The sequence below is a fragment of the Chelon labrosus genome, assembly GCF_963514085.1.
Source record: "Chelon labrosus genome assembly, chromosome: 4".
Lineage (NCBI taxonomy): Eukaryota > Metazoa > Chordata > Actinopteri > Mugiliformes > Mugilidae > Chelon > Chelon labrosus.
In genome coordinates this window covers 1,280,576-1,307,004 of record NC_140340.1, presented here as the reverse complement: position 1 = coordinate 1,307,004, position 26,429 = coordinate 1,280,576, and the positions used below count along the sequence as shown (strand labels likewise).

The following is a 26,429-nucleotide window of genomic DNA, read 5'->3' as shown; positions in this document are numbered from 1 at the left end:
CTCAAAAACCAGAAGTCTTGGACATGTCAAAGATTAGCGATAAAATTGATTTGATTGCATTAGTATTTTTCTGTAGTGCCAGATACTCCCTCTGGACACCTTTGTGGCCAAAAATGCCCCATTGATTTCCATTATAACCACATTTTTAATATGACTGTCATTACAGTATAAAACCATGCATTCTGTAATGTTAGCATTTCATTTAGATGAAAAGTAGTGATAGTTGACATTTTTACTGTTTTTGATCAGATTCAACCATTCTCCTATTGTAGGTCGATGCATGAAGTTATTTTCTTTTTGTCAGCTATGTTATGGAGCCGTGTGACTTCCATTTTTATGTTTGTGTGAAATAATTTTTAATCCAGCATCTGATTCATCACTGTGAATATTTATTGTACAAACTGCAACAACTTTGAAAAGACCAACAAAAGAAAACACAACAGAACATATGACGTGTAAACAACGGCTCAATGTGATATGTGATGTATATGTGTTTCACAGAAACAGACTTTTAACCTGTACTTCGCCGGCCTCCTGGGGACGTACTGTCTGAAACTGTAGGGACCTCTGAAGGGTACCAGCTCCTCATCAACACAGATGTTGATCTGGTCCATCCATCTTCAGACATGATGGCCAATCCTGTGGTCCCTGACATCATGACAGTGGGTGTCTGAACGTAACTTAGCATCTCAGCACAAGGTGGAGACCAGACTTGTCCATTCTTTGCTGTCCACTCACTGTTAGGATGGACATCATCCACAGTGTCCTCTCCACTTTCAGAGGAAGGGTCAGAGGCACTCTCAGAAGTGAAGGACTCCAGTGAGTGGTCCACGTCAGATTCCTCCTCAAAGCTTGTGTCTTCTTCAGATGAGTCCTGCAGCTCTCTGGCAGACAAAGGCTGCACGATCATTTCTAGAGCTTCTTCTGGACTGAAATACTTCTTCAGTTTTACTTCTTCTCTTTGCTCCCGGTCTTTCTCTGCTCACCTGATGAAATGTCCCCTTGCTAAGCTGCATGTTTGTCTTTGGCTGTGAAAGCAGTGAGGTACATATACACACTAACAGTTGTTTTTGTTTTTGAGTACAGCAAAGGCAGGAGGCCATGATTTAACTCAGCACCTCTTCAAAGACTCATGAAAAACATCCCTTAAAAGAAGATGCTCTTTTATCAACCTGGAATGATCAGTTCCTGCTACAGATTTATACACATTGTCTCTCTTGCACACGCACACACACACACAAACAGAAAATTTACACGAATTTCATGCATCGACTTACGACACGAAAATGGTTGAGTCTGATCAAATACAGTAAAAATGTCAAATATCACTACTTTTCTTCTAAATGAAATGCTAACATTACAGATTGCATGGTTTTATACTGTAATGACAGTCAGATTATAAATGTGGTTATAATGGAAGTCAATGGAGACTGAAGTTATTTAAGAGATTTTTTTAAATAAGGGTTATAAGGTCTTCCTGGCGCCCCCTTGCCGCAGCATTGTTATTGTATCTCATCGATCTCTAGTTGTGATAAGAGTTTTCGATTGTGGATGTTGGAACACTGACCATTGGTCCCACATTCGCTGCATGTATCCCTTCTCTCTGGGGTTGCTCATATAGTAGCATTCCAACAGTTCCGTGTTTTCCGCACTTGTCCATCTATGTCTAGTTCCATTTCTCATTAAGTTGCCCTGGTTCCCTAGCACCTGACACGGACCTTGTTGACCCGGGCAACGTCCGAGCCGGTTTGTCTGTACTCTCATGTTCCGGAGGTAGGCCTGATACATTAAGGACCTTGCCCAACTGGATGCAGTTGTATTTGCCTCTCACTGGGGCAAATACAATATTGCCCAGATCGGGATTCGAACCTCCCATGTGGTAGTCCACGTCACTAACCGCTCAAGTATCGAGCTGTATGTATATATATATATATATTAGGGGTGGGACTTTAACGCGTTAATTACGATTAATTAATTACAAAAAATTAATGCTTTAATAAAAAATGTATGCATTTAATCGTAGTTTGCGTTCCAAACAACGCAGAACTTTTGTCAGTGCACGATTTCCTGGTACATCGATTACATTGATCCACACGTCAGAGCTCTATTCCTCCAAAATGGAGGAAAGTGGCATGGTCGGACTTCTACCAGGTTACCAGGTCTGATGCCTTTCGCCCTTGCAGTTGGTTCTGGCCAGACACTTTTAGCAAAGCAGAATAATAAGAAAAACTAGATGATCGTAAGCGATCATAAAGGGGTCCATGCCGTAGAGGCATAAGCGGGTTGGACACGACCTGAAAGGAGGCAAAGTGTCTGCGGAGGAAGACACTTTGTGAGGAAGTGAATGAGAGTCGGGCGGGTCGGAAGCAACGAAATTTGGTGGACTTGTATGCGTTTACTGTAGTGGTTTGTGAAATATAAATATGTAGTGGTTGTAGCGCCCCCTACAGGCCGAATTTCACGAAACTTGGCATGGTTGTACGCAGGCATATTATAATGACGGTTGCTAAGTTTCATAAGGATTGGGTGAATACTTCAAAAGTTATAGTTATAGGCCTTAAAGTTCTAAAAGTTATAGGCCTTAAAGTTAAATGAAATGTTTCCATGTCAGCTGTAGTGCCCCCTGTAGATGTAATGTCAGGCAACTTGATGTGCATCTACACAATATTTTACAGATTGTGTATGCCAAATTTCACGAAGTTAGCTATTGCAGTTTTTGAGATATTGAAATGTTGCTTTTGTAGCACCCCCTAGGGAACAAGGGTCGCAAAAGTTGGGGTGATCACACACCCCAGCTGTCTGGATCAAAACGTTCAATGTCTTTAGCAAGGAACTCAAGCACTTTAAAGCGGGGACACTGTGAGGTCCAGGCATGTACATTATGTGCAGCAGTTATCGCTGATGGGAAGGCAGGGGCTGAGTAAACCTGGGGTGTTCTCATCCCTCCATTTGAAGAGATGGTCACAGATGAGAGTGTCCTGCGTCACGGCCTGAAAAGAACACTGAGCAGAATATCTTCTGGAGGATAAACTACATATCTCTTCACGGTCTAATTATTCCCATCCTCTAACTGGAGAGGGCGTTAACCTTTTGCTAGAGGAGGAGTGTGAATCAGAATAACCAGAATCATATTGACTTTATGACTATGGTAGGGAAAGACAACACGATTTAAGCCTTAATAACTCCTCTTTGTGTGCACAAAGATCTGACTCTGCTGAGTGCAGGCCTGCTAAGTAGCCCATAGCTTTATTACTGGCCATTTGTACCTCATGGAGGAGACAAGCAGTTTGCACTTTAAGGGACTCTACCTATGCTCTGAAAGGCAAGGCTGGATTTCCTGTGAAAGTTCAGAAGCAAACATCTTAACAATGGGTCTTTTGGATGCAGTCTGCACATCGCACCTGTCATGTAGTAGTGAATCTGTTTCGTCCCTGCACTCACTGAAATTCAACTTTCTAATGAATTCTGGGTAGTCTGGGTTTAGGCTCTGTGCAAGGGAGGAAAGTAATTGCTCTACGCAGGGGTTCTCCATTGTTATGTGGGATAGAGGTAAGGTGTCAAAAACAACAACAAAGCAAGGGGAACGGTAGTTATTAATAACAAATTATTAATAAATTATTAATTTATGAATACATTTATTATCACCACAATGCACCTGTTTGTAAGTATATCTACTCCTGTGGTAGACTAGTGGGACTGAGCGTGAAGACTTTTGGCAAGTATAAAAGTCGTTCAAAATATTTTTGGCTTTGGTCAAAATTATGCTGAAATTAATATTGCACAGTTATGAATAACAGTAATCTGCCTCACACGGGGCACCATTTGTTGAGCCTTTGTACTAAGGGCACTAAATAATTAATAATTATCAAAAATAATTATTTATTATTAAATAATTAGATCTAAATACACTAGATCACATCAGGGCACCACCCTTCTGAGAAGGGAAAAGATAGCCAATTCATCAAATCAGTCTCATGATATTTACTAAATTGTCAATTTGGAACTGTTCTGTCTTTCTGATTAATAATTTGCATGCGTGTGTGTTTGTGTGTGTGTGTGTGTGTGTGTGTGCGTGTGTGTCAAAATGGCTGCTGAGGCCTTGAGGCCTTGATTAAAGAAAACAAGATGGCTGACCAAGTAGGGACACGCAGACCATGTGCTGGCTGAGTGCATGTTTGGAATGTGACAAGAGTGTTTTATGACGTGCCAGGTTAGAGGAAGGATGGTTAGCTTAGCATACAAGAGACCCTGAGTCTATGTGTTGCATAACCTAAACTAACATCACTTAACAATGTGGCAGAGCCAACTGTACTATAACCTTACAACCAACATGATAACAACAACTCTATACAAAAAAAAAACACAACATCAAGTCAAAGTTTATACGTCTATGCTTTGCTTAGCTTGACTAGGCCCAGGTCATATTACTAGTTTTGGTGGAAAAGTCACTGTCTGGTGTGTTGCTCTTTTAGCTGGCAGTTCCTGGTCGAAGGGCCAAGCTGGGAAAAGTTGGAAGTCTTTGCTGTGTGGTCCTGATGGCAGACGTTGGAGGGAAACTGGCCGCTCCTTTTGGATCCTTTGAAGTAGCTTGTTAGCAGCTTGGAGCCATGTTGTTTGTGGTCATTGTTGGATGTTGGTCCACAACCTCAGCAGCGTTTTGCTGCCATTGCTGTTACCAACAAAAACCTTGCGCCCGACTCACACCGCAAATTAGCTCGTTTCCATGCAGTGACTTTTAGGAAAGTTTTTGTTCCTGTCATATGCCCTGTATACATGTAATTATGTCTCACTTATGTTTAAGCATGAGGATACTTAGGTGGTTTAAAGAGAAAAGGGTTTTATTTACCCAAAATGCAAAAAAATAAATAAAATAAATGCAAAAAAAAAAGTTACAAAAAATAAATTTAGGTTCTGGGCTCATAAAAGAGGTCAAATTAAATTAAATTAAACTAATGATGGATGGTCTTCTGACACTCGAGGCTCAAACATAGGCGGTAGCTCATGAAGAGATTTTATCGAACCACTGTACAGAGCCGTGGTCCGATGACATGACTAGTTAATTTCATTTCGTTGTACCTGTACAATCTGTACTTCCTAGCCTCCCAGCTAATGGCGACCCTAGATGAAAGCGACGCGTCCACCAGCGCGGCCCAAGTTTGCCTACCTGAAGTCTCATTCGCTCCCGACTCGAATGCGGACTTTGCCAGCCTGAGATCGGAGCTCCAATCCATTGAGATTCTTCTGGAGGACGCTGTCCGGCGTCAATCACTGCTCCTTTCCCATTTGGAAATACTGCACAGAATTAATCCAGCGGGCTCCGCCGTCTCAATCCCTCACGACTCCACCAGTCCGACTGTTCCTTTTGGGGGTACGTCCTCCACCTGGTCCTCCGTGGTGAGGAAGAAAAAACGTTTATCTCTCCCCCTGTTTTCTCCTGAGGTCGATGACTTCGCTATCCCGGTTAGCAACTTTTTTGCACCATTGCAGACACTCCAGGACATGGAGCTGGGGGCTGCGGGGATCGAGCAAACGATAGGAACATCTCTACCATCTACCACCGAAGGACTGGACCAGGAGACATCGCCGAAAGGCAGTGGAGCAACTTGTTGTGTTCTCACACGGTACTCCCCGATCTTCTGGCGCGACTGCGACGACTGATGACGTCATGCACCTGGGTTCCCCTTCACTGCTTCCAAACCCCGTATCCAACACCTGCGGGGAGCCTTCACTGCCCCCTGGCCCTTTGGAGCCAGAACCCCCTGCTACCTGCAATCTTCCCTCTAATCTTGCTGTGTTCTCATATAAGGACACATCTTCTCCCCAACTTCTTTTGCTCTGGGACTCTATAATAAAAGAAATCATGCTCCCAGAGGCCATCACGTACTCTCTGAGTGATGGTAAGGTCAGTGACTTTATCCTCCTCCTACCAAAACTCCTTGACCTTCACCCCTCTGTAAACTTAACAATTGTACATATTGGGGCAAATGATGTAATGGACAGGCAGTCAGCCAAACTGCACCAAGACTTTGAGGACCTCTGTTTTAAGGCCGATTCCCTGGGTAAACAACTCATCATATATGGCCCTATTCCATCTCCCTCTAGGGGAAGTGAGTGTTTTAGCCGCCTCTTTGGGCTGCACTTACGGTTAAAAAATTTCTGTGTTGCTGCCAGTTTTAATTTTATTGGGAATTTTGATTATTTTTGGACCAGGGACGATCTCTTTGGGAGAGATGGCTTCCATCCAAATAGGGATGGAGTCAGACAACTGACTTTTATTTTCTTAAATTACATTGCCTTTGGTATACATTGACAGTTTTTCCAGCTTGACCCTCCCCTTGCAGCCTCCCATATCTCCCAGCCTGTAAATTATGAGGGTCCGGCTGGCAATGTAAATTCACCTTGCTCCTGTCCACCCACCCATCTTATGTCATCTAGCGCCAGCACCCCTAGCTGTCCTATTCCAATACTAACAAGTGTTAGGAGATATCGATTACATCCAGTGTATGGGGTAAATCTGGCCAATCTTCAGCGAGTAGCTAAGCAAACTCAAACTCAGAATGTTAAAGAAGCTCACACCACTATAGTGAAATTCGCCTTATTGAACGTCAGATCTCTCTTAAACAAGTCTTTTTTAATCAATGATCTTATTTGCTCATATAACCTTGACTTCTTGCTCTTAACTGAAACTTGCTTAGACCTGGCAAACAATGTGTCGACCCTTATTGAATCAGCCCCCCCCCCAAATTACAGTTTTATGAGTTTAATCCGTGAACACAAAAAAGGAGGTGGAATAGCCACAATTTTTAATGCATCTTTTCAATGCAGACAGTCATCATTTGGTGACTTTGTTTCTTTTGAATACCTGAGCACAATAATTAAGGGTTCTCCTCAGATTTTATTACTGATCATTTACAGGCCACCAAAGCACTCTCCTAAAGTTTTTCTTGAAGAACTAAGTGAACTACTGTCTGCCATTTGTTTAGAGTATGACTGTGCCATAATATCTGGGGATTTCAATCTGCATATTGATAATCCGGAAAACAGCTATGCTAGTGAACTGCTCTCACTACTTGACACATTACACCTAACACAACATGTACAGGGGCCAACGCACTCCCTTGGTTATACACTTGACCTAGTCATCACAAAAGGTGTTGATATCTCATTAACCGTTAAGGACTTAGCATTGTCTGATCATTCTTGTATCTTTTTTGATGTATCCATATCCCCACAAAAGTCTAACAGCTCTGTGATGATAGGAAAAAGAATGGTCAATGACCATACCACTGTTCTCTTTGAACAAGCATTCCTCCTAGAACTTTCGAGTCCAAAATCAAACTCAGCAGATGACCTGATGGATAATTTTAATTCACGAGTGTTGGAAATTATGGATGATATAGCACCACTAAAACTTAAGAAACTTAATAAAAAACTGAAAGCCCCATGGAAACAAAACCCAACAATTAAACTTTTGAAGAGAAAGTGCAGGAAGGCAGAAAGACAGTGGCGCAAAACCAAACTCCCTGTACACTACAGAATATATAAGGAGATGCTTCGTAATTTTAACACTGAGACATATACAGCAAGAAAATTGTTCTTCTCCAACATCATAAACAGGAACTTGAACAACGCTCGAGTTCTGTTTTCAACAGTTGAAAAACTGACCAATCCTCCCCCTCAACTAGGACCTGAACTCATCTCCACCAGCAGGTGCAATGCATTTGCGTCTTTTTTCCAAAGCAAAATTAATCAGATCAGACTGAACATATTATCTCAACCCCATATCACTCAGCAACCAGAACCAATAAGCACAAAGACTGGAACATTAAGCCTAATGTCCAATTTCAGCATGATTGACTCTGAAACCCTTCAGAAAACGGTACTAAGCCTCAGCTCCTCCACATGCACACTAGATACTCTGCCCACTACCCTTTTTATTTAAATCTGTCCTTCACCTACTAGTGCCAGATCTGCTTAAAATCATTAATTCATCTTTGGAGACGGGCACATTTCCTAAATCCCTAAAGACTGCTGTTATAAAACCATTACTTAAAAAGAACAACCTAGATACATCCGTACTAAGCAATTATAGGCCCATATCCAACCTACCGTTCATTGGCAAAATTATTGAAAAAATTGTTTTTAATCAACTCACCTCTTTTCTGACACTGAACAACTGCCTTGACAACTTTCAGTCAGGTTTTCGGGCCAACCACAGCACCGAAACAGCTCTTGCAAAAGTCACAAGTGACATTCGGCTAAATACAGACTCAGGCAAGGCATCAATTTTAGTACTACTGGACCTCAGTGCAGCCTTTGACACTGTTGATCACACCATATTACTTCAGTGACTTGAGCACTGGGTTGGTTTCACTGGTGTTGTTATCAGATGGCTTTAAATCCTACCTGCTGGACAGGAGTTTCACTGTTAAAATTGGAAACTGTTCCTCAACCCCAACATCTCTGACCTGTGGAGTTCCCCAATGCTCCATCTTGGGTCCATTATTATTTAACCTTTACATGCTGCCGCTTGGTCAACTTGTAAAGAATAACTCAATTGCTTACCACAGTTATGCCGACGACACTCAAATTTATCTCCCAATAATGCCTAATGACTATACCCCTGTTGAAACTCTTTGTCATTGTATTGATGAGATAGACAAATGGATGTCCCAGAACTTTCTACAGCTCAACAAAAACAAAACTGAGGTTATAGTTTTTGGAAAGAAGGAAGAAAGGCAAAATATTTCTGCCTTGCTTGAAAGAAAAGGTTTAATAGCAAAAGATGTGGTAAAAAACCTAGGTGTCCTTATAGATAACGATCTAAATTTTAGCAGTCACATTAAATCAATCACAAGATCAGCATACTTCCATCTTAAAAATATCAACAAACTTAGAGGATATATGTCAAAAGAGGATCTGGAAAAAATCATGCATGCTTTTGTCACTAATAGGATTGATTATTGTAATGTGCTTTTCACAGGACTACCCAAAAAAAGTTTGAAACCACTTCAAATGATACAGAACAGTGCAGCCAGGGTCCTCACTAAAACAAAAAGGAGAGATCACATCACCCCAATCTTAAAGTCCCTGCACTGGCTCCCAATTAGCTACAGAATTGATTTTAAAGCACTTCTGCTTGTTTTTAAGTATTTGAAGGGGGTTGGGCCAAATTACTTACAAGACATGTTTAAACAGTATTCCCAAACAAGGTCCCTTAGATCACAGCATAAACAACTACTAATAAAACCGACTGTCAGAACAAAGCAGGGTGAAGCAGCTTTTAGCCACTATGGCGTCCATCTCTGGAACCAGCTTCCAGAAACCATCAAAAACGCCCCAACTATAGCCATTTTCAAAACAAAAGTTAAGACCAAACTTTTTTTAGATGCTTTTGGCAGTTAATGCACATTGTTCTTATGTTTTTATGTTTGTTCTTGTCCTTTTCTTTATTCTCTAAATTACTTTTAAATTGCCTCTCTGCTGTTGGTGTCCCATGTATATTTTATATATTATTTTATATTTTTATACTTTATATTTTACTTTTATTATTGCTAAAATTTTATATGTTTATATTTAACATATTTTACATTTTTTATTTTTATGTGAAGCACATTGAATTGCCACGTGTATGAAATGCGCTATACAAATAAATTTGCCTTGCCTTGCCTTGCCTTGCCTTACAATGACAATAAAGATGTTCTATTCTATCTTGTGACGTTTGAAGCAGTTGGCTGCTTCGGTTTGTCTTTACAGAGAAGGTTGGTTTGTTGCTGTTGTTGGTGTTAGTTGCTTTGAGAGTTAGTAGTGTTGTATCTGATTGTGTATTTTGTGGAGAATTATTGTAGATAGATGGTACATTACAGAGAGATCAATTAGTTACATAGATAACACTAGATTACTAGATAGACATAGTTCCTATGTTCCCCAGCCTCATTTGTACCCTAAGTTTTTTTCTAAGCCTGGAGAAATACAATGCAAAAGAAGAAACCGCCTGAGTCTGAAAACTGTGAATAAACTTTTATTTCTTAATAAAATCTCACAAAAAGTAACAACCTCTACCATGTTCTTCAACCACATCCTCTTTATCCGCGTACCCATGAACCTCCTTACTAATAAATCCTAAAGCATACTTTGGCAAAATCCATAATATAATCTGTACTTGCACCTGTCCCATGTGAAAGATTACATCACTCTGTGGAGCACATCTCATGAATCTAGGCGCACCATTTAAATGTTTCAGAACACAACAGAAGAAAAGTAGGGTTACAATCCGACATGCCAAATAAAAAAAACATGGTCTTCAATAACTTTTTAACTCAAACTCAGTCAGATGAGTGTATAGTTTTGGTTCAGACAAATCACGTATTTTATGACGTATGAACCACAGTGACAGTGTTACATTCAGTACAAATATTCTCTTACACTACTAAACAATGATAACAAGAGCAAATAAAAACAGCTGATGTAAGCACTGTAACATAAACATTGGTGTAAATAGCGAAGGTTCTAGAGTTTAGTGGTTAAGTGAATTAAAATGGTCCAACAACAAAACAGTATGAATGGGGCTAGTGGTACATCGAAAAACAATGTTCGTTCGTTCGTCGTCTTCCGCTTATCCGGGTCCGGGTCGCGGGGGCAACAGCTTCAGCAGGGAAGCCCAGACAGCCCTCTCCCCAGCCACTTCCGCCAGCTCCTCCGGAGGAACCCCCAGGCGTTCCCAGGCCAGACGAGAGATATAATCCCTCCATCGTGTCCTGGGTTGGCCTCGAGGTCTCCTACCGGTGGGACATGCCCGAAACACCTCTCCCGGGAGGCGTCCGGGAGGCATCCTTACCAGATGCCCTAGCCACCTCAACTGACTCCTCTCGACGTGGAGGAGCAGCGGTTCTACTCTGAGCTCCTCCCGTATGTCCGAGCTCCTAACCCTATCTCTAAGGCTGAGCCCGGCCACCCTACGAAGGAAACTCATTTCAGCCGCTTGTATTCGTGATCTTGTTCTTTCGGTCATTACCCAAAGTTCATGACCATAGGTGAGGATTGGAACGTAGATCGACCGGTAAATTGAGAGCTTCGCCTTTCGGCTTAGCTCTCTCTTCACCACGACCGACCGGTTAAGCATCCGCATCACTGCAGATGCCGCTCCGATCCGCCTGTCGATCTCTCGCTCCCTTTTACCCTCACTCGTGAACAAGACCCCGAGATACTTGAACTCCTCCACCTGAAGCAGGACCTCCTCCCCGACCCGGAGTGGGCAATCCACCCTTTTCCGACTGAGGACCATGGCCTCAGACTTGGAGGTGCTGATCTTCATCCCAGCCGCTTCACACTCGGCTGCGAACCGCCCCAGCAGGAGCTGAAGGTCGTTGTTCGATGAAGCTAAGAGGACCACGTCATCCACAAAAAGCAGGGACGGGATCCTCCGATCACCGAACACAACACCCTCCCCCACCCGGCTGCGCCTAGAAATTCTGTCCATAAAAGTTATGAACAGAACCGGTGACAAAGGGCAGCCCTGGCGGAGTCCAACCCTCACTGGGAACAGGTCCGACTTACTACCGGCTACACAGACCAAACTCGCACTCCTTTGGTACAGGGACTGAATGGCCCTTAGTAAGGAGCCATCCACCCCATACTCCCGGAGCACCCCCCACAGGATGCTCCTGGGGACACGGTCGTAAGCCTTCTCCAGATCCACAAAACACATGTGGACTGGTTGGGCAAACTCCCATTTCCCCTCCAGCACCCTAGTGAGGGTAAAGAGCTGGTCCATGGTTCCAAGTCCGGGACGAAAACCGCATTGTTCCTCCTCGATCTGAGGTTCAACCATCGACCGGACCCTCTTTTCCAGCACCCTGGCATAGACCTTGCCAGGGAGGCTGAGGAGTGTGATTCCACTATAGTTGGAACACACCCTCTGGTCCCCCTTTTTAAAAATGGGGACCACCACCTCGGTCTGCCACTCCAGAGGTACTGCCCCCGATGTCCACGCAATGTTGCAGAGGCGTGTCAACCAAGACAGCCCTACAACATCCAGAGCCTTGAGATACCCAGGGCGGATCTCATCCGCTCCCGGAGCTCCTCCGCCGCGGAGTTGTTTTACTACCTCGGCGACTTCTGCCCCAGAGATTGGATGGTCCAACCCCAGGCCCTCCGGCTCTGTTTCCTCTATGGAATACGTGTTGGTGGGATTGAGGAGCTCCTCAAAGTATTCCTTCCACCGCCCGACTATATCCTCAGTTGATGTCAGCAGTTCACCACCCCCACTGAGAACAGTGTGAGCGTGTTGCCGCCTACCACCCCTGAAAAACAACGATCTTGTGTTAATGAAGCAAGGGTTTGATTCTCATTGAGTTTTACTTTTTTATTTTTCAGTTACATGTATATAATTTATTTGTAATCAGATTTAAACCACATATCCATGTAGTGTAGTCGAACAGGAATGCACATGGCAAATTAAGTCCCATACCAATAAAGATCGTCTCAATTTCATTACATTTTAGTGTCCACTAGATGTCCTAATAGAGCACAGTGTCATAAATGCTTAGAGTAATGAACCTTGTTATAAATCATTTGTTGAAGCTTCAACAAAGCCTTGATTGGCCATCACTAGCCATCACTAAAAAGAACAGACAGAAACACACTCAACAAACAGACCTAACAAAATGAATACAGTGGGGCACACACATAGTGGCTGATCAGACCACATAGACACACTACAATTAAGATAAGTACAATTAACTAAAAAACAAAAAAAAAACAACAACAAACAAACCAAAAAAAACATGTTGTTTCCAGTATTCTGGTAACTGCTGATCAGTGGTCTACAGCAGCTTGGAGGAATTTTAGCCCATTCCTCAGAACAGAACCACTTCAGTTCTGAGATGTTGGTGGGTTTCCTCACATCAACTGCTTGCTTCAGGTCCTTTTATAAAGAAAGTTATCATCTCTAGCTTCAACATGTCTTAAACTCTAAACACAATGATCTACTTCCACCACCAGATATTAAATGTGTTTTCATTGGTTGCAGTGACGTACTGACCCAACACCATGATGACAAAACTACAATTTATATGATCACTGACATTGATTAGTTGTTACAGCCCAATACACATTTATAATCATAATGTTCATCTCTAACTGATCTGATTCACTGGTGATATCTTCACTGGGAGTTTATCCACAATGTTAATGAATGGAAACATCCTCTCAGTGAAAGTGTGTCTGAAGGTGTGAATGTGTGTGTTAGTATCAAGATCAGAGAACGACAGATTTCCTCAGTTCCAGTCCAGATTCACTCTGATCCTCTGGAGCTTCTTCTTTACTGAGAGATCAGTAGGAGGATCTGGTGGTGAATATGTTGAGTATTTACCTCCAATGAACCTTAGTGTCCACAATCCAGATCGTATGTATCCCTTCCTCTGGACAGACTCTGCTAACACACCCAGTATCCACCATGTATTATCTCCAACCTCAACATCCCAGCAGTGAGTCCCTGAGTTAAAGCCCTCAGAGCCCAGGACAGAACAGCTATAATCAAACCTCTCTGGATTATCAGGAAGATGTTGTTTATCTCCTCCTCTCACACTGGTCAGATCTTCAGACAGGATCAGTTTTGGATGAGCAGTGTTTGGATCCAGAATGACAGGAGTGTAGGAGACCATGTCCTTCATGTTGTTCCAGATGTTGAAGGTCAGGTTGCCCAGATGTTTGGCCTGGTCTATCAGAGCTCCTGAGGGCAGCTGTGGATCATCCAGCAGGGGGCAGCGCTGGACTCTTTCCACTGCAGCCTTGTAGTTGTTCAGGAATGAGACGTCTTCAGCTCTCAGCTCCTCCTCTGTGGCTCTGACTGTGTCTGAAAGAGCTGCTATCTCTCTGCTCAGAGTCTCCATCTTCTCCTTCATCATCTGACTCTTCTGCTTCTCTTCCTCCCTCAGTGCAGCCATCCTGGCCTCCTCTTCCTCTGCTAGAAACTGGTGAAGCTTCTTGAACTGCTCCTTAATCTGCCTCTCTGTGTGTTGGGCCTGGACCTTGATGTGTTTTTCTGTTTCATCAAACTTCACTTTAACTTGTTCACAAACCTTTAACTTCTCCTTTAAGGGCTCCAGAGTTTCCTGAAGGTTCTTCTTGAGTTCCGTTGCAGCTTCATCGATGGGACTGAATCTGTGGTTGGAGTGTTTTTTTGAATCTCTGCAGACGAGACACACTGGCTGCTGATGGTCCAGACAGAAGAGTCTGAATTTCTCAGAGTGCAGACTGCAGAGAGACTCTGGAGATCTCTGATCTCTCTCCTGTAAGAAGGACTCACACAGGTTCCTCAACACCAAGTTTAAAGGTGGATCATCTCTTGAAGATCTTCTCATACAAACTGGACACTGGTGTGTTGGTTTCTCTCTCCACCAGTTCTTCAGACAGACTTTACAGAAGCTGTGGCTACATGACAGAACAACAGGATCTCTGAAGACGTCCTGACAGACCGGACAGGAGAGATCCTCCTCTGATCTGGAAGCCATTTAGTCTCTGAGTGAAGCTGAAACACTGCAGACACAAAGTACAGTCAGTCATGGTTACACAGTGAAATATATTTCAGATCAGATATGTTTTATTGTTGTGTTGTTTGCTGTGCCAGCTCTCAGTATAGGAGGATGAGACAAGAATTGTCTGTTATTCACACACTTCAACATTTACTCAGTGGAGAAGTAGTGAATAAGAATATAACATTTATTTTATCAATAAAATTCAAATGATTTCTACAAGTTCCTGCTCCTGGTTTGAGTCTGTCAGTAACATGCACAGAGTCCACAAAAGACCCGTTTACACTCGTTTCAGCTGTTATCACCTCTTGTTATCAGATCTCAGTTCGGCTCCATTTACAAGTGAACATCACCTGGAATGGATTTATTATCTCAATCTTCATTTCACTCAGGTTGTTCAATTTCCTTCTTTTCACGACACACCGGACAGCACAGAACGCAGGAAGAGACTTTCCACCATGTCGCCAGTTTCTTTACTTTCACTTTGAGTATTTGATTATTTTTTAGTCAGATGTCGGTTTATTTGAAGTATTTCAGTAACTATAGTATTGTGGTTCTCCCTCCAGTAACTGTCCTCCATCAGTTTAAGTCCCAACTGTATAATGAAGGTGAATCTTACCATACTTTTGTCCTCGTGTCTCTGAACTGAACTGAACAGGATCTAACTGTATCCTGGTTTGTTTCAGGTAAATAAAGTTTGGGGGTGGAGCTTTGTCAGGAGCACATTGTGTTTCATTCCAAATGAACAGATCAGAACAGAGTCCGTTAGATATCTATCTCTCTGTCTTGATCTAAAGTAAACCAGAACTATCAGCTCCTCTCTCAGTCGTACATCAGGACGTAATTAATCTTCCTGACAGAAATAGTGGAGCTGATACAGAGATGACGACGACAGAGAGAAATGCAACATGTTTGTTGGACTTTTCTTTGGTCCAGAACAGGTTTGATTGCTTTACGTCTCTCACCATTCACCGTTTGGCTCCAGATCTTTTTCATCCCTGAGCGCCGAGCAAAGAGAGACACGCCCTGCTCAATGGTTCCAGGTCAACCCTGCAGAGCAAACACTGGACTCAGACCAGGGAACCGGAGCTGATGCTGCCTCCTAGTGGTCATCGCTCACTGCTGCACATTTAGAGAGAAATCACCTGTTAATGTTCAGATAATCACATATGTTGTTGTGTACTTCATTCCAAGGTTGTTTTGAGAACATTACATTTTATTTATTATATGGAAGAACTGGAAGTCTTTAATTTATCATCAAAACATTTGGCAAGTGTTTTCTTTATACTCGTTGTTTGTTTTTTTGTTTTTATGATTAGCAGAAAATGTAAATAATTAATTTCATTATTTCCTGGAGACCAAATGATCAAATTCAAATGTCTTTTTATTTATCATTTGGTTTTTGTTGGACCAACCTTTACTTTCCCTTCAAGGAAAACCACAAGTAATAACAGGTATTTCTGACATCGATGCTTAAAAATGGTTTTCATTATGAAGTGAAATGAATTTGTTGCAGCTTAATTTTCAAAAAAGAGAAAAAAGGGAAAAAGAACTGAAGGTGAAAATATTACGTTCAGTTTCAGTTCAATCAAGAGTTGATTGAAACTTTGAATAAACAAGTGATGTTACACCGACCTCTACAGGCAGACAGCAGGAACTACAGAAACGCTGACCTCTACAGGCAGACAGCAGGAACTACAGAAACGCTGCCCTCTACAGGCAGACAACAGGAACTACAGAAACGCTGCCCTCTACAGGCAGACAGCAGGAACTACAGAAACGCTGCCCTCTACAGGCAGACAGCAGGAACTACAGAAACGCTGCCCTCTACAGGCAGACAACAGGAACTACAGAAACGCGGCCCTCTGCAGGCAGACAGCAGGAACTACAGAAACGCTGCCCTCTACAGGCAGACAGCAGGAACTACAGAAACACTGACCTCTACAGGCAGATATCAGGAACTACAGAAACACTACACAAACTACAGATAGACTGCCCCATACAGGTAGACATCAGGAACTACAGGAACTACAGATAGACTGTCCCATACAGGCAGACAGCAGGGACTACAGGAACTACAGATAGACTGTCCCATACAGGTAGACATCAGGAACTACATGAACTACAGATAGACTGTCCCATACAGGCAGACAGCAGGGACTACAGGAACTACAGATAGACTGTCCCATACAGGTAGACAGCAGGAACTACAGGAACTACAGATAGACTGTCCCATACAGGTAGACAGCAGGGACTACAGGAACTACAGATAGACTGTCCCATACAGGTAGACGGCAGGAACTACAGATATACTGTCCCATACAGGTAGACAGCAGGAACTACAGGAACTACAGGTAGACGGCAAGAACTGCCCAAATACCCTTTGTCCTAGAAGTTACTACTTTGTAGTGATTTACAGAGAACTTTTGTACTTTAGGGCAGTTTGAGTTTGTTGACACCAAATAAGGAGTTGAAGGAAAATTCTGGACGAAGATCATGATTAAGTTCTTGCTTTTTAAGGAAATAGTTCCTCATGGGATCCCTTACTATCACAGATGGATTAATTTATCTATTAATTATTATTTATTGTGATCGATCGTCTCGTGGATGTTCATGTATTTCATTGTTTAGAGTTTGTTTCTCATGTGGATGTGATTTTCTGGGCTTTGTTCCGCCTGTTATATAACTCTGATGTAACATCGCCCCGGTGTCGGTAACGTCCGGAAGCGGAAAAAAAAAAAAAAAAAAAAAAAAAAAAACGTTTTATTTTTTTTTTTTTTATGATGAACAGTCACTTTGGATTCGGAGTGAAGTTAATACTAAACGTTTATATTTAAAAATAAATAAATAAATCGTTAGAAACGGTTCGGAGTGACGTCATCGCGTTGTTTTTCTTTTTTTTCTTTCCCGGCCGGTGACGTCAGCGGCGCAGCGTTGTTGCAGAGTCACTGCGACGGTTGGACTGTAAACAAGCCGCGGAGCAGAGCAGAGCAGGACGAGGCCTCACACTCCGACCCGTCCGCTCCTCGTCCCCCGTCCCCGGTAAACGTTAATCCACCGGAGAGTCCGTGACACGAGCGGCACCGTCCATGCGCCGCGTTTTCCCCCAGAGCCACGGGGTTTTCACGGACGGGTTACACGGAGTTAGCGTAGCGTCGAGCTGCTAGCCTGCCGTTAGCCTGTAGCTAGCTAGCTAGCCTTAGCCCGTCGCTAGCCTCGCTAGCTGGTCAACAACACCCGAGGGCCCCCCGCTGCGAGGGAATCGCCCTTTATGCCCTGGGAATCTCTCTCATCACCGCGGCCAGGAGATCCCGAACCGTGAGTAGCGTCGTGACTCTTATTTATTAAAATATAAATCACTTGTGAACCGTTTTAACCGCGGCTAGCTCTCTAGCTTAGCGGCTACCAAAACAGCTAGCTGGTAGCATTAGCCAACAGGGTGTGAGTGGTTACGAAATGTTTACAAGCGGCGCTGACTGTGTTGTCGCTGCTTTCTCTGGGACTACTGGGAATAAACGGGACAATTCAACTGGACACTGGACATTTAAACTGTTTATTCAGAGTTTGTCTCATTTAATGTGTTTTTATGGGCTCAGAAAGACCAGCGCGTTATGTTTAGTATTAGGATTATAAAGATCTGCTCATTTGTTTCGCTGTTAATGAGTTTAATTAATTACCACATGATTTTACAGCTGATTTATTTCAGGTGTTTTTTTTTTTTTTTTCTAACCAACTTTTCAGAAAGGCCCCAGAATTAAAAACGAATAAAACAAACCATCAAACTATTAGTTTTGAGAATCTGAAAGCTTTTCCGCCTCGTGTCTGGTCGTTCAACTAATTAAATCATTAAATCTAACTTATTTATGTGAAGCATCGTCTCAACCAGAGCTGGTGTTCATTGTCTGGTTCCTTTTAGTGTTTAGAGACTTTAAACTCAACTTAATCGTCTTTGAGTCTGTTTTTGTCCTCAACGTGTCAAAAACTACAGAGAACTGAGCGCTGAGTCTGCATGTGTTTGTGTTTCAGCTGGGTGGCTGGTCAGAGCGTCCTCCTCCCACCATGGAGGCAGGAGGGAAGGACTGCGAGGAGGAGACGCTGCAGACGGCGTTCAAGAAGCTGAGGGTCGACGCTGAGAGGTGGGTGTCAAAGGTTTCTCTGAATCTGCCGTCCTGATTGGCTCCAGAGGTTTGTGTCTTTGTCTCCTCCGTCCTCTCATGTGTCTTCGCTTTCGTCCAGCTCGTCTCCGTCCTTCGGGCTTTTTAAATCTTCTGTCGCGTTATGACCCGGCCTGCGTTTTAAAAACTAAACTCAAGGATCTTTCCAGACAAAACCCGGTTCCTCTCAGAGGTTAGAAGCAGCAGGTGTGATGGTGACAGAAACATCGAGCTGTGAGCAGTTACAACCAGGATCAGATTAAAGAGATGTAATGGTTCAACACGTCTCCAGGTTTTTGTTCTTATGTTCCGCGCGCCTGAAGTTCTCTCTCTCTTTTACAGTTTACCGGGAGCTGTGACCGTGTCCGAGGCGCTGGCTCCCAGAGTCGCGTCGCGGGTCGGTCTGGAGAGCAGCGGCGTGAAGCCTAAACTCGGCTGCCCCAAGGACAACTGGCACGGGTGGGTTCACGCTTTAATCATCTGTACTGAAACATGGGACTGACTCAGAGGAGGAGGAGGAGGAGGAGGAGGAAGGTGGAGGAAGGTGGAGTTCTGATTCTCTAGCTAAAGGTTGTTCCCGTCCACGTTGATGGACCTGGTTTATATTTCGAGGTCGACACGAGCAGAAACACTGATGGAGGGCAGAGCTGACATGCTAGCTGTTAGCATCACCATTAGCATCTGCTCTCATTACACTAACTGTATCACCTCCTCTCTCTTCACCTCCAGCTGTATGAGGAAAACGTCCCGCGGAGCGTCCAGGACGCAGCGCCGCCGCCGGTCCAAGTCCCCCATCCTCCACCCGCCGAAGTTCACCTACTGCAGCGCCGCAGCGGCCGGCGCGCTGTCCCCCCCCAGTGGCTGCCTGAAGCACCAGCGCCTCGCCGCGCCCGACCCGGCGGAGCCGCGTCCTGCGGTCGACGGATTGACCCCGCCCTCGGCGGCTGTCCCGGCCCAGAAAGAGCTCCCCCCTTCGGCCGCGTCCAGCCACGTCTCCCCTCTGGTTTTCGGGTCTTGCGCTGGGTATGACGCGCGGGACGTCCCCTCGGTCGTCTCTGCCGCCGCCGCTGCTCCGTCGTCCGGGCAGGACAGCGCGGGCTCCGGAGACGTCCGGTCGAGCGAGGAGAGCGGCGCCCCGAAGGAAAGTGCCTGCGACGGAGCCGAGTCCGGAGCGGGAGCGGCTCGGAGACCCGGACCCGCGGAAGCCGCCGACTTCCGGTCTCTGTCCGAGCGCCACAGCAGCTGCTCCTGCGCCCAGAGGAGCAGCTCGGAGTCCCGGGAGGAGAGCGGCGGGGTGCAGGCGGCAGAGCCCCCCCCGTGTCGGTGCCGGGGCGGCCACCAGGGCTGGAGCGGCGTGGAGGTGTACTCCTTCACGGGCCTCCGCAACGTCATCTCCGAGTGCGAGAGGAGCCTGCCGCCCCACGAGGACACATCCAGAACACTGAGCGGTAACGCCGCCGCCGCCGCCTCGTCGGCGCTGTCGTCGGCGTCCGGCTCCCCGCGGTCCTGCTCGGAGCAAGCTCGCGCCTACGTGGACGACATCACGATAGAGGACCTTTCCGGCTACATGGAGTATTATCTATACATCCCCAAGAAGATGTCGCACATGGCTGAGATGATGTACACTTAGAGGGAGAGGACGTTTCTGGTCCTCGTCAGTCGCAGGTCGAGCAGCGAGTCGAGCTTCTAAACGTCAACAGGTTGAACCCAGGATCAAATGTTTCCTTTACCTTCCCTCGTTTCTTTCTCTCTTCTCTCTTCTCTCTTTTTTCTTTTCGTGCTCTGTGGATCAGTTTGTCTTTCTAACTTTCAGTTTACACACAAATAAATAAATAAATGAATAAATGAATAAATAAATAAATAAATAAATAATGAAGTTGCCAAAGCTCTCGGTGCAGAGGAGAGTCAGGAAATGGAAACGAGCGCTGGTTCTGTTTGTGGTGTCGTGACCTTGAGAGTCTCCTGTCTGGTTTCATTTCACTCAATAAAGAAGCAAAATGTTTTCACTGGAGGTTTGATGAACTGTTTCTTGTCTTGATTTATTCAGTTATTATCACGCTGCGTCTGATGTTTGAGGCTTTGACTAAAAAAAACAACAACTTTTAGTTCTTTTAAGTGCAAACGTTGAATGAAATCTGAAGTCATTCACTCTGAATACTTAAATAAATATAAATAATGAAAAGATAAACCAGTTTATTTTATAACAGTGGCAGGTTTTGGTCTCCATAAAGGAAGTAGATTGAGAAATACAGTAAGTGTGTATATAAAAATAAAAGCAGATAAAACATAATACATGGAGACAAATTAAAAAAATTATAATAAATAAAAATTTGAAATATGTTTACAAAATTATAGGTAATTATATTTAGACGTGAGTAAAGAAATAATGTGGAAATAAAATAGATAACAGTTGATTAACCTTTATTATTTGTGCTTTGTTTATGATTATTATTACTGTTATTATATTTATTACAATTATTTTACCACTAAAATCAAAAATAGTTACTATAGTATGTAGACCACAGTAGTTATTATATTTTTTATAATTTTATTTATTATTTTAAAGTCGTCTTTCCTCCTCCACACATTGATTAATATTATATTTAATATCTTTAAAGTCATCTTTCCTCCTCCACCACTAAAACAGCCCGGTGAGGCTGTGGACCAATCACACGGCGCCAACTGGACGCTGTGCCCCGCATCGCCGTGCCTCCGTCCAATCGGAGGAAAATGCGTGGAGGAACACGGAAGCAGTCGGACCCGTCGACCAATGAGGCTGCCGGCTGAGTGTGACGTGGCACCAAGGAAGCCCATACAGCCGTTCAGTTTACCGGCGTCCGTGCTGAAGCGGCTCATGAGTGCGAGCGGTCGGTGTTTGGCTGAATAGAGGAACCTCCGCGAGTTTATTCGAGCCGAGATGTTGTCGTGTCTGGGCGGACTGTCCGTGGCCATCGCGCTCGCTCTGGTGCCGGGTCCCGCTGAAGCCCTGAAGGAGGGAGAGTGTGAAGGTGGGTCCGGGAGCTAGCTGTGGCTAACTAGCTAGCTAGCTAGCCACAGCTAGCTTCTTCAGCTAGCAGCTCCGTCAACTCCTCAAAAACAGCCGCAGCGGAAATAAAATCATGTTTGTCCTCGATGTTAAAGGTGAAGAGGAACATTTACAGAGAGGGTTTTATAATAATATATTAACATGTGGTCCAGAGTATTTATTAAAGAGGATAAACAAACCTGACTGCAGCTAACGACCAGTGTCAGCCTCATGTAGACATTTAAACTCATTTAAAGTCTTAAACTTCATCACTTCACGTCTTAAATATATTTATATTAAATAGTAATATTTATTATAAAATGTGTGATTTTTTTTTTCCACCTCTGAACTAAAAGCATACTTGTTGAATTCTTAATTTATTATTATATAATAATAATAATAATTTATTAATTTATTTTTCATCCATCATACACATGCCGCTATTTACATATTAATTAAATATAAATAAGAAATAACCACAGTCTAAATATATGTATGTTAATTATTATTATTATTTTTTTAATTTTTCTTATTATTTTATTTTATTTCTGACATTTGTCAAATTATGTTTCAGCCCCTATTTACATATTACTAAAATAAAAAAGAAAGGTATTTATTTTATTTTATATACAGTCTACAACGTACATATTATTTTAACTCTGTTTTATTTAATTATATAATTTATTTTTATTTTTTAATATAATTTCCAGGTTCTTGTTTCTCCACCGTTTGTTTGCCTGTAGTTATTATTATTTTATTTTATTTTCTATTTTATGTACAAGTCACATTAACGGACCAGGAAACAGATGTTATATATAAAAACAATAGACACACTCTCTGGCCACTTCATTAGGTACACTAGTGAACTCTGATCTAAATAACGCCGTCGTCTCTGTTTCAGTGTGCGTGTCGTTCCTGGGGAAGTTCTACGAGACGCTGAAGGACGACAACGTCAACTTCAACAGCGCCGACATCGAGAAGGCCATCCTGAAGAGCTGCAGAGACGCCAAGGGCAAGGAGAACCGCTTTGTGAGTGCTCGCGCTACGTTAGCTTAGCTTAGCTTCTTAGAAATGTTGGCAACCTCTTTTAGGTTGTGGACGACGCTGACGGATTCATCAGCTGATCAAGAGGAAACGTATTGACTTGACTTGTGAAGAGTCGTTTCTTTAGTTTTATGTTTGGTTCTAAACTTCTCTCTGGTCACGCTCCAGCGTCTTGTTGTTGTTAAGACGGTCAACGTGGTAAAACGGTTCCCTCTGCTCCGTCCTTCCCGTCTAGTGCTACTACATCGGAGCAACGAGCGACGCCGCCACCAAGATGATCAACGAGGTGTCCAAGCCGCTCAGCTACCACGTCCCCGTGGAGAAGATCTGCGAGAAGCTCAAGAAGAAGGACAGTCAGATCTGTGAGCTGAGATACGGTGAGAGAGACAAGACCGTCCATCAACACCTGTCCATCCACCTGGTCTCACCTGGTCTCACCTGGTCTCACCTGTCCATCTCTAAGTCCCTGTGGAAGGAAGGAAAGAGGGAAGGAAGGAAGGAAGTAGAGAAGGAAAGAGGGAGAGAAGGAAGGAAAGAGAGAGGGAGAGAAGGAAGGAAGGAAAGAGGGAGAGAAGGAAGGAAAGAGGGAGGGAGGGAAGGAAGTAGAGAAGGAAAGAGGGAGAGAAGGAAGGAAAGAGAGAGGGAGAGAAGGAAGGAGGGAAGGAAGGAAGGAAGGAAGGAGGGAGAGAAGGAAGGAAGGAAAGAGGGAGAGAAGGAAGGAAGGAAGGAGGGAAGGAAGGAAGGAAAGAGAGAGAGAAGGAAGGAAGGAAAGAGGGAAGGAGGGAAGGAAGGAAGGAAGGAATGAGGGAAGGAAGGAAGGAAGGAGGGAAGGAAGGAAGGAAAGAGAGAGGGAGAGAAGGAAGGAGGGAAGGAAGGAAGGAGGGAAGGAAGGAAGGAGGGAAGGAAGGAAGGAAAGAGGGAGAGAAGGAAGGAAGGAAAGAGGGAGAGAAGGAAGGAAGGAAGGAGGGAAGGAAGGAAGGAAAGAGAGAGAGAAGGAAGGAAGGAAAGAGGGAAGGAGGGAAGGAAGGAAGGAATGAGGGAAGGAAGGAGGGAGAGAAGGAAGGAAGGAAAGAGGGAAGGAAGGAAGGAAGGAGGGACGGAAGGAAGGAAAGAGAGAAGGAGAGAAGGAAGGAGGGAAGGAAGGAAGGAAAGAGGGAAGGAAGGAAGGAAAGAGAGAGAGAAGGAAGGAAGGAAAGAGGGAAGGAGGGAAGGAAGGAAGGAATGAGGGAAGGAAAGAGGGAAGGAAGGAAGGAAGGAGGGACGGAAGGAAGGAAAGAGAGAAGGAGAGAAGGAAGGAGGGAAGGAAGGAAGGAAAGAGGGAAGGAAGGAAGGAAAGAGGGAAGGAAGGAAGGAAAGAGGGAAGGAAGGAAGGAAGGAGGGAGAGAAGGAAGGAAGGAAGGAAAGAGGGAGAGAAGGAAGGAAAGAGGGAGAGAAGGAAGGAAGGAAGGAGAGAAGGAAGGAAGGAAGGAGGGAAGGAAGGAAGGAAAGAGGGAAGGAAGGAAGGAAGGAGGGAAGGAAGGAAGGAAAGAGAGAGGGAAGGAAGGAGGGAAGGAAGGAAGGAAAGAGGGAGAGAAGGAAGGAAGGAAAGAGGGAAGGAAGGAAGGAAAGAGGGAAGGAAGGAAGGAAGGAGGGAAGGAAGGAAGGAAAGAGAGAAGGAGAGAGGGAAGGAAGGAAGGAAGGAGAGAGGGAAGGAAGGAAGGAGAGAGGGAAGGAAGGAAGGAAAGAGGGAAGGAAGGAAGGAAGGAAGGAGAGAGGGAAGGGAGGAGAGAAGGAAGGAAGGAAGGAAAGAGGGAAGGAAGGAAGGAAAGAGGGAAGGAAGGAAGGAGAGAAGGAAGGAGGGAGAGAAGGAAGGAAGGAAGGAAGGAGATAAGGAAGGAAGGAAGGAGAGAAGGAGATAAGGAAGGAGAGAAGGAGATAAGGAAGGAAGGAAGGAGATAAGGAAGGAAGGTAGGAGAGAAGGAGATAAGGAAGGAAGTAAAGAGGCCAGTAGTTATTGAGGAGACGAAGGAGCAGCAGGAGTAGATGGTCGTAGTATCTCCTCCTCCACATTGACTCCATCTTGTTTTTCTTCCTCCATGTTTCTGTTCCTCACCTGATGATGATGATGATGATGATGATGATGATTAGTAAAGGTTACCATGGTTACCACCACCCTTTACTCTTCATCCACCAGGAGGAGCAACTAGAGTCTATGAGAACGTAACAGCTGTGTTCTTTCCTTCAGCTCCGTCCTCCGTGTCCTTGACTTCTTTCTTTGTCTTTGTCTCTTCTCTGGACAGACAAACAGCTGGACCTGACCTCGGTGGACCTGAAGAAGCTGAAGGTGAAGGACCTGAAGAAGATCCTGGAGGAGTGGGGCGAGTCCTGCAAAGGCTGCGCCGAGAAGTCCGACTTCATCCGCAAAATCACGGAGCTGATGCCCAAGTACGCGCCGGCAGCCGCCAGAGCACGGACAGATCTGTAACGCACCAGAAACAGACTGACTTAGACCGGACTGGGATCCAGGGAGGAGGAGGAGGAGGAGGAGGAGGAGGAGGAGGAGGAGGAGGAGGAGGAGGAGGAGGAGGAGGAGGAGGAGGAGGAGTGTTGTCTGACATGTTTGTCTCGTGCACAGATTCAGATATTAGTGAACACATGAGACTTTTAAATCAAACGTGAAGGGAGTGAACGGTTTACTGCTCATGTCGTTGACACATTTCACTCTAGTCTCACTGATGAAACCTAACTGAGCAGATTATAACGATTAGAGGAAGAGGAGGAGGAGGAGGAGGAGGAGGAGGAGGAGGAGGAGGAAGGACAGGATCTGATCTGAGACGGAGACATTCAGCAGGAAAAAATAAATAAATAAATAAACCCATAAAGTAAAAGTTCAGATTTGTAGTTTTTTGACCAAATTTAGACTAAACCCAGACGCTGTGTCGCCGTCTCTCATATTCATTAAAACATTCAGTTTAAGTGACGGGACGAGCTGGACACCGGGACGTCCTGAACGACGCCACGGCCACGTCACCCAACGAGTAGTTTAGGGGGTAATGCTTCATTCTCTCAGGCAGCAGAGGATCTCCAACGCTGCAGACACAGAGTCGGGTGTTTATGTCAATATTAAATCCAGCTGCTGTTTGGAACTGAGGCTTTTATTTTGAAAGGGCCTGGTGTGGAGATGCTCTCCTCGCTCCTGATTGGTCCATAAACCCACAATAAAACCGTCGGCCCTGTTTTCGCCGCTAGAAGCTGAAGTTTGTCTCCGTTGGTGTTCATCTGTTGATCAGCTCGTGTCTGACCTTCCTCCGCCAGACTCTGTTTTTATGTTTTAAACGATTACACCCGTGTTCAGCGTTCACCCTCTCCTCCGGTTTAAACTTTAAAGTCAGACTGTTTGGACCTTCCCGTGTCGTGGTGGCCCTCCTGGACTTGCAGCCGTCCGTCTGAGGGGAAACAACGTTTTACTGTTGGTCTGTAAGTTAACCACCTTCATGATGAGCAACGCCTTGACCAGACCTGACGTAGGAGATTAAAATCTAAAACGATGCTGTTGTGTCACGTGAGGCCCGTTCATTTGTTTACGACTGTACTACTTCTACTTTTTCATTAAAACATGAAAACTCCACGAGGAGCGTTTGGTTTTAGTCTCATTTAAAGGTTTCAGCCTGAAACGGTGAGGGGAGCAGTTTG

General features: G+C 44.4%; 3 protein-coding genes across 3 annotated transcripts; 2 read left to right on the top strand and 1 right to left on the bottom strand.

The window, feature by feature from the left end:
- Positions 1–13,191: 13,191 nt before the first annotated feature.
- On the bottom strand, positions 13,192–14,966 carry LOC311487419 (E3 ubiquitin-protein ligase TRIM35-like). The gene has a single exon (XM_084543686.1). The coding sequence runs from the start codon at positions 14,511–14,513 to the stop codon at positions 13,278–13,280; it is 1,236 nt and encodes a 411-aa protein (XP_084399812.1). The 5' UTR covers positions 14,514–14,966; the 3' UTR covers positions 13,192–13,277.
- A 2,504-nt stretch (positions 14,967–17,470) lies between these two features.
- On the top strand, positions 17,471–20,710 carry oser1 (oxidative stress responsive serine-rich 1). Its single transcript, XM_084542381.1, has 4 exons — positions 17,471–17,852; positions 18,561–18,670; positions 19,031–19,147; positions 19,418–20,710. The coding sequence occupies exons 2-4, from the start codon at positions 18,594–18,596 to the stop codon at positions 20,316–20,318; spliced, it is 1,095 nt and encodes a 364-aa protein (XP_084398507.1). The 5' UTR covers positions 17,471–17,852; positions 18,561–18,593; the 3' UTR covers positions 20,319–20,710.
- Positions 20,711–21,518: 808 nt separating this feature from the next.
- Positions 21,519–26,364, top strand: manf (mesencephalic astrocyte-derived neurotrophic factor). Its single transcript, XM_084542098.1, has 4 exons — positions 21,519–21,696; positions 22,615–22,742; positions 22,993–23,134; positions 25,037–26,364. Exons 1-4 carry the CDS (start codon positions 21,606–21,608, stop codon positions 25,219–25,221), a joined length of 546 nt encoding a protein of 181 aa, XP_084398224.1. The 5' UTR covers positions 21,519–21,605; the 3' UTR covers positions 25,222–26,364.
- Positions 26,365–26,429: the final 65 nt, after the last annotated feature.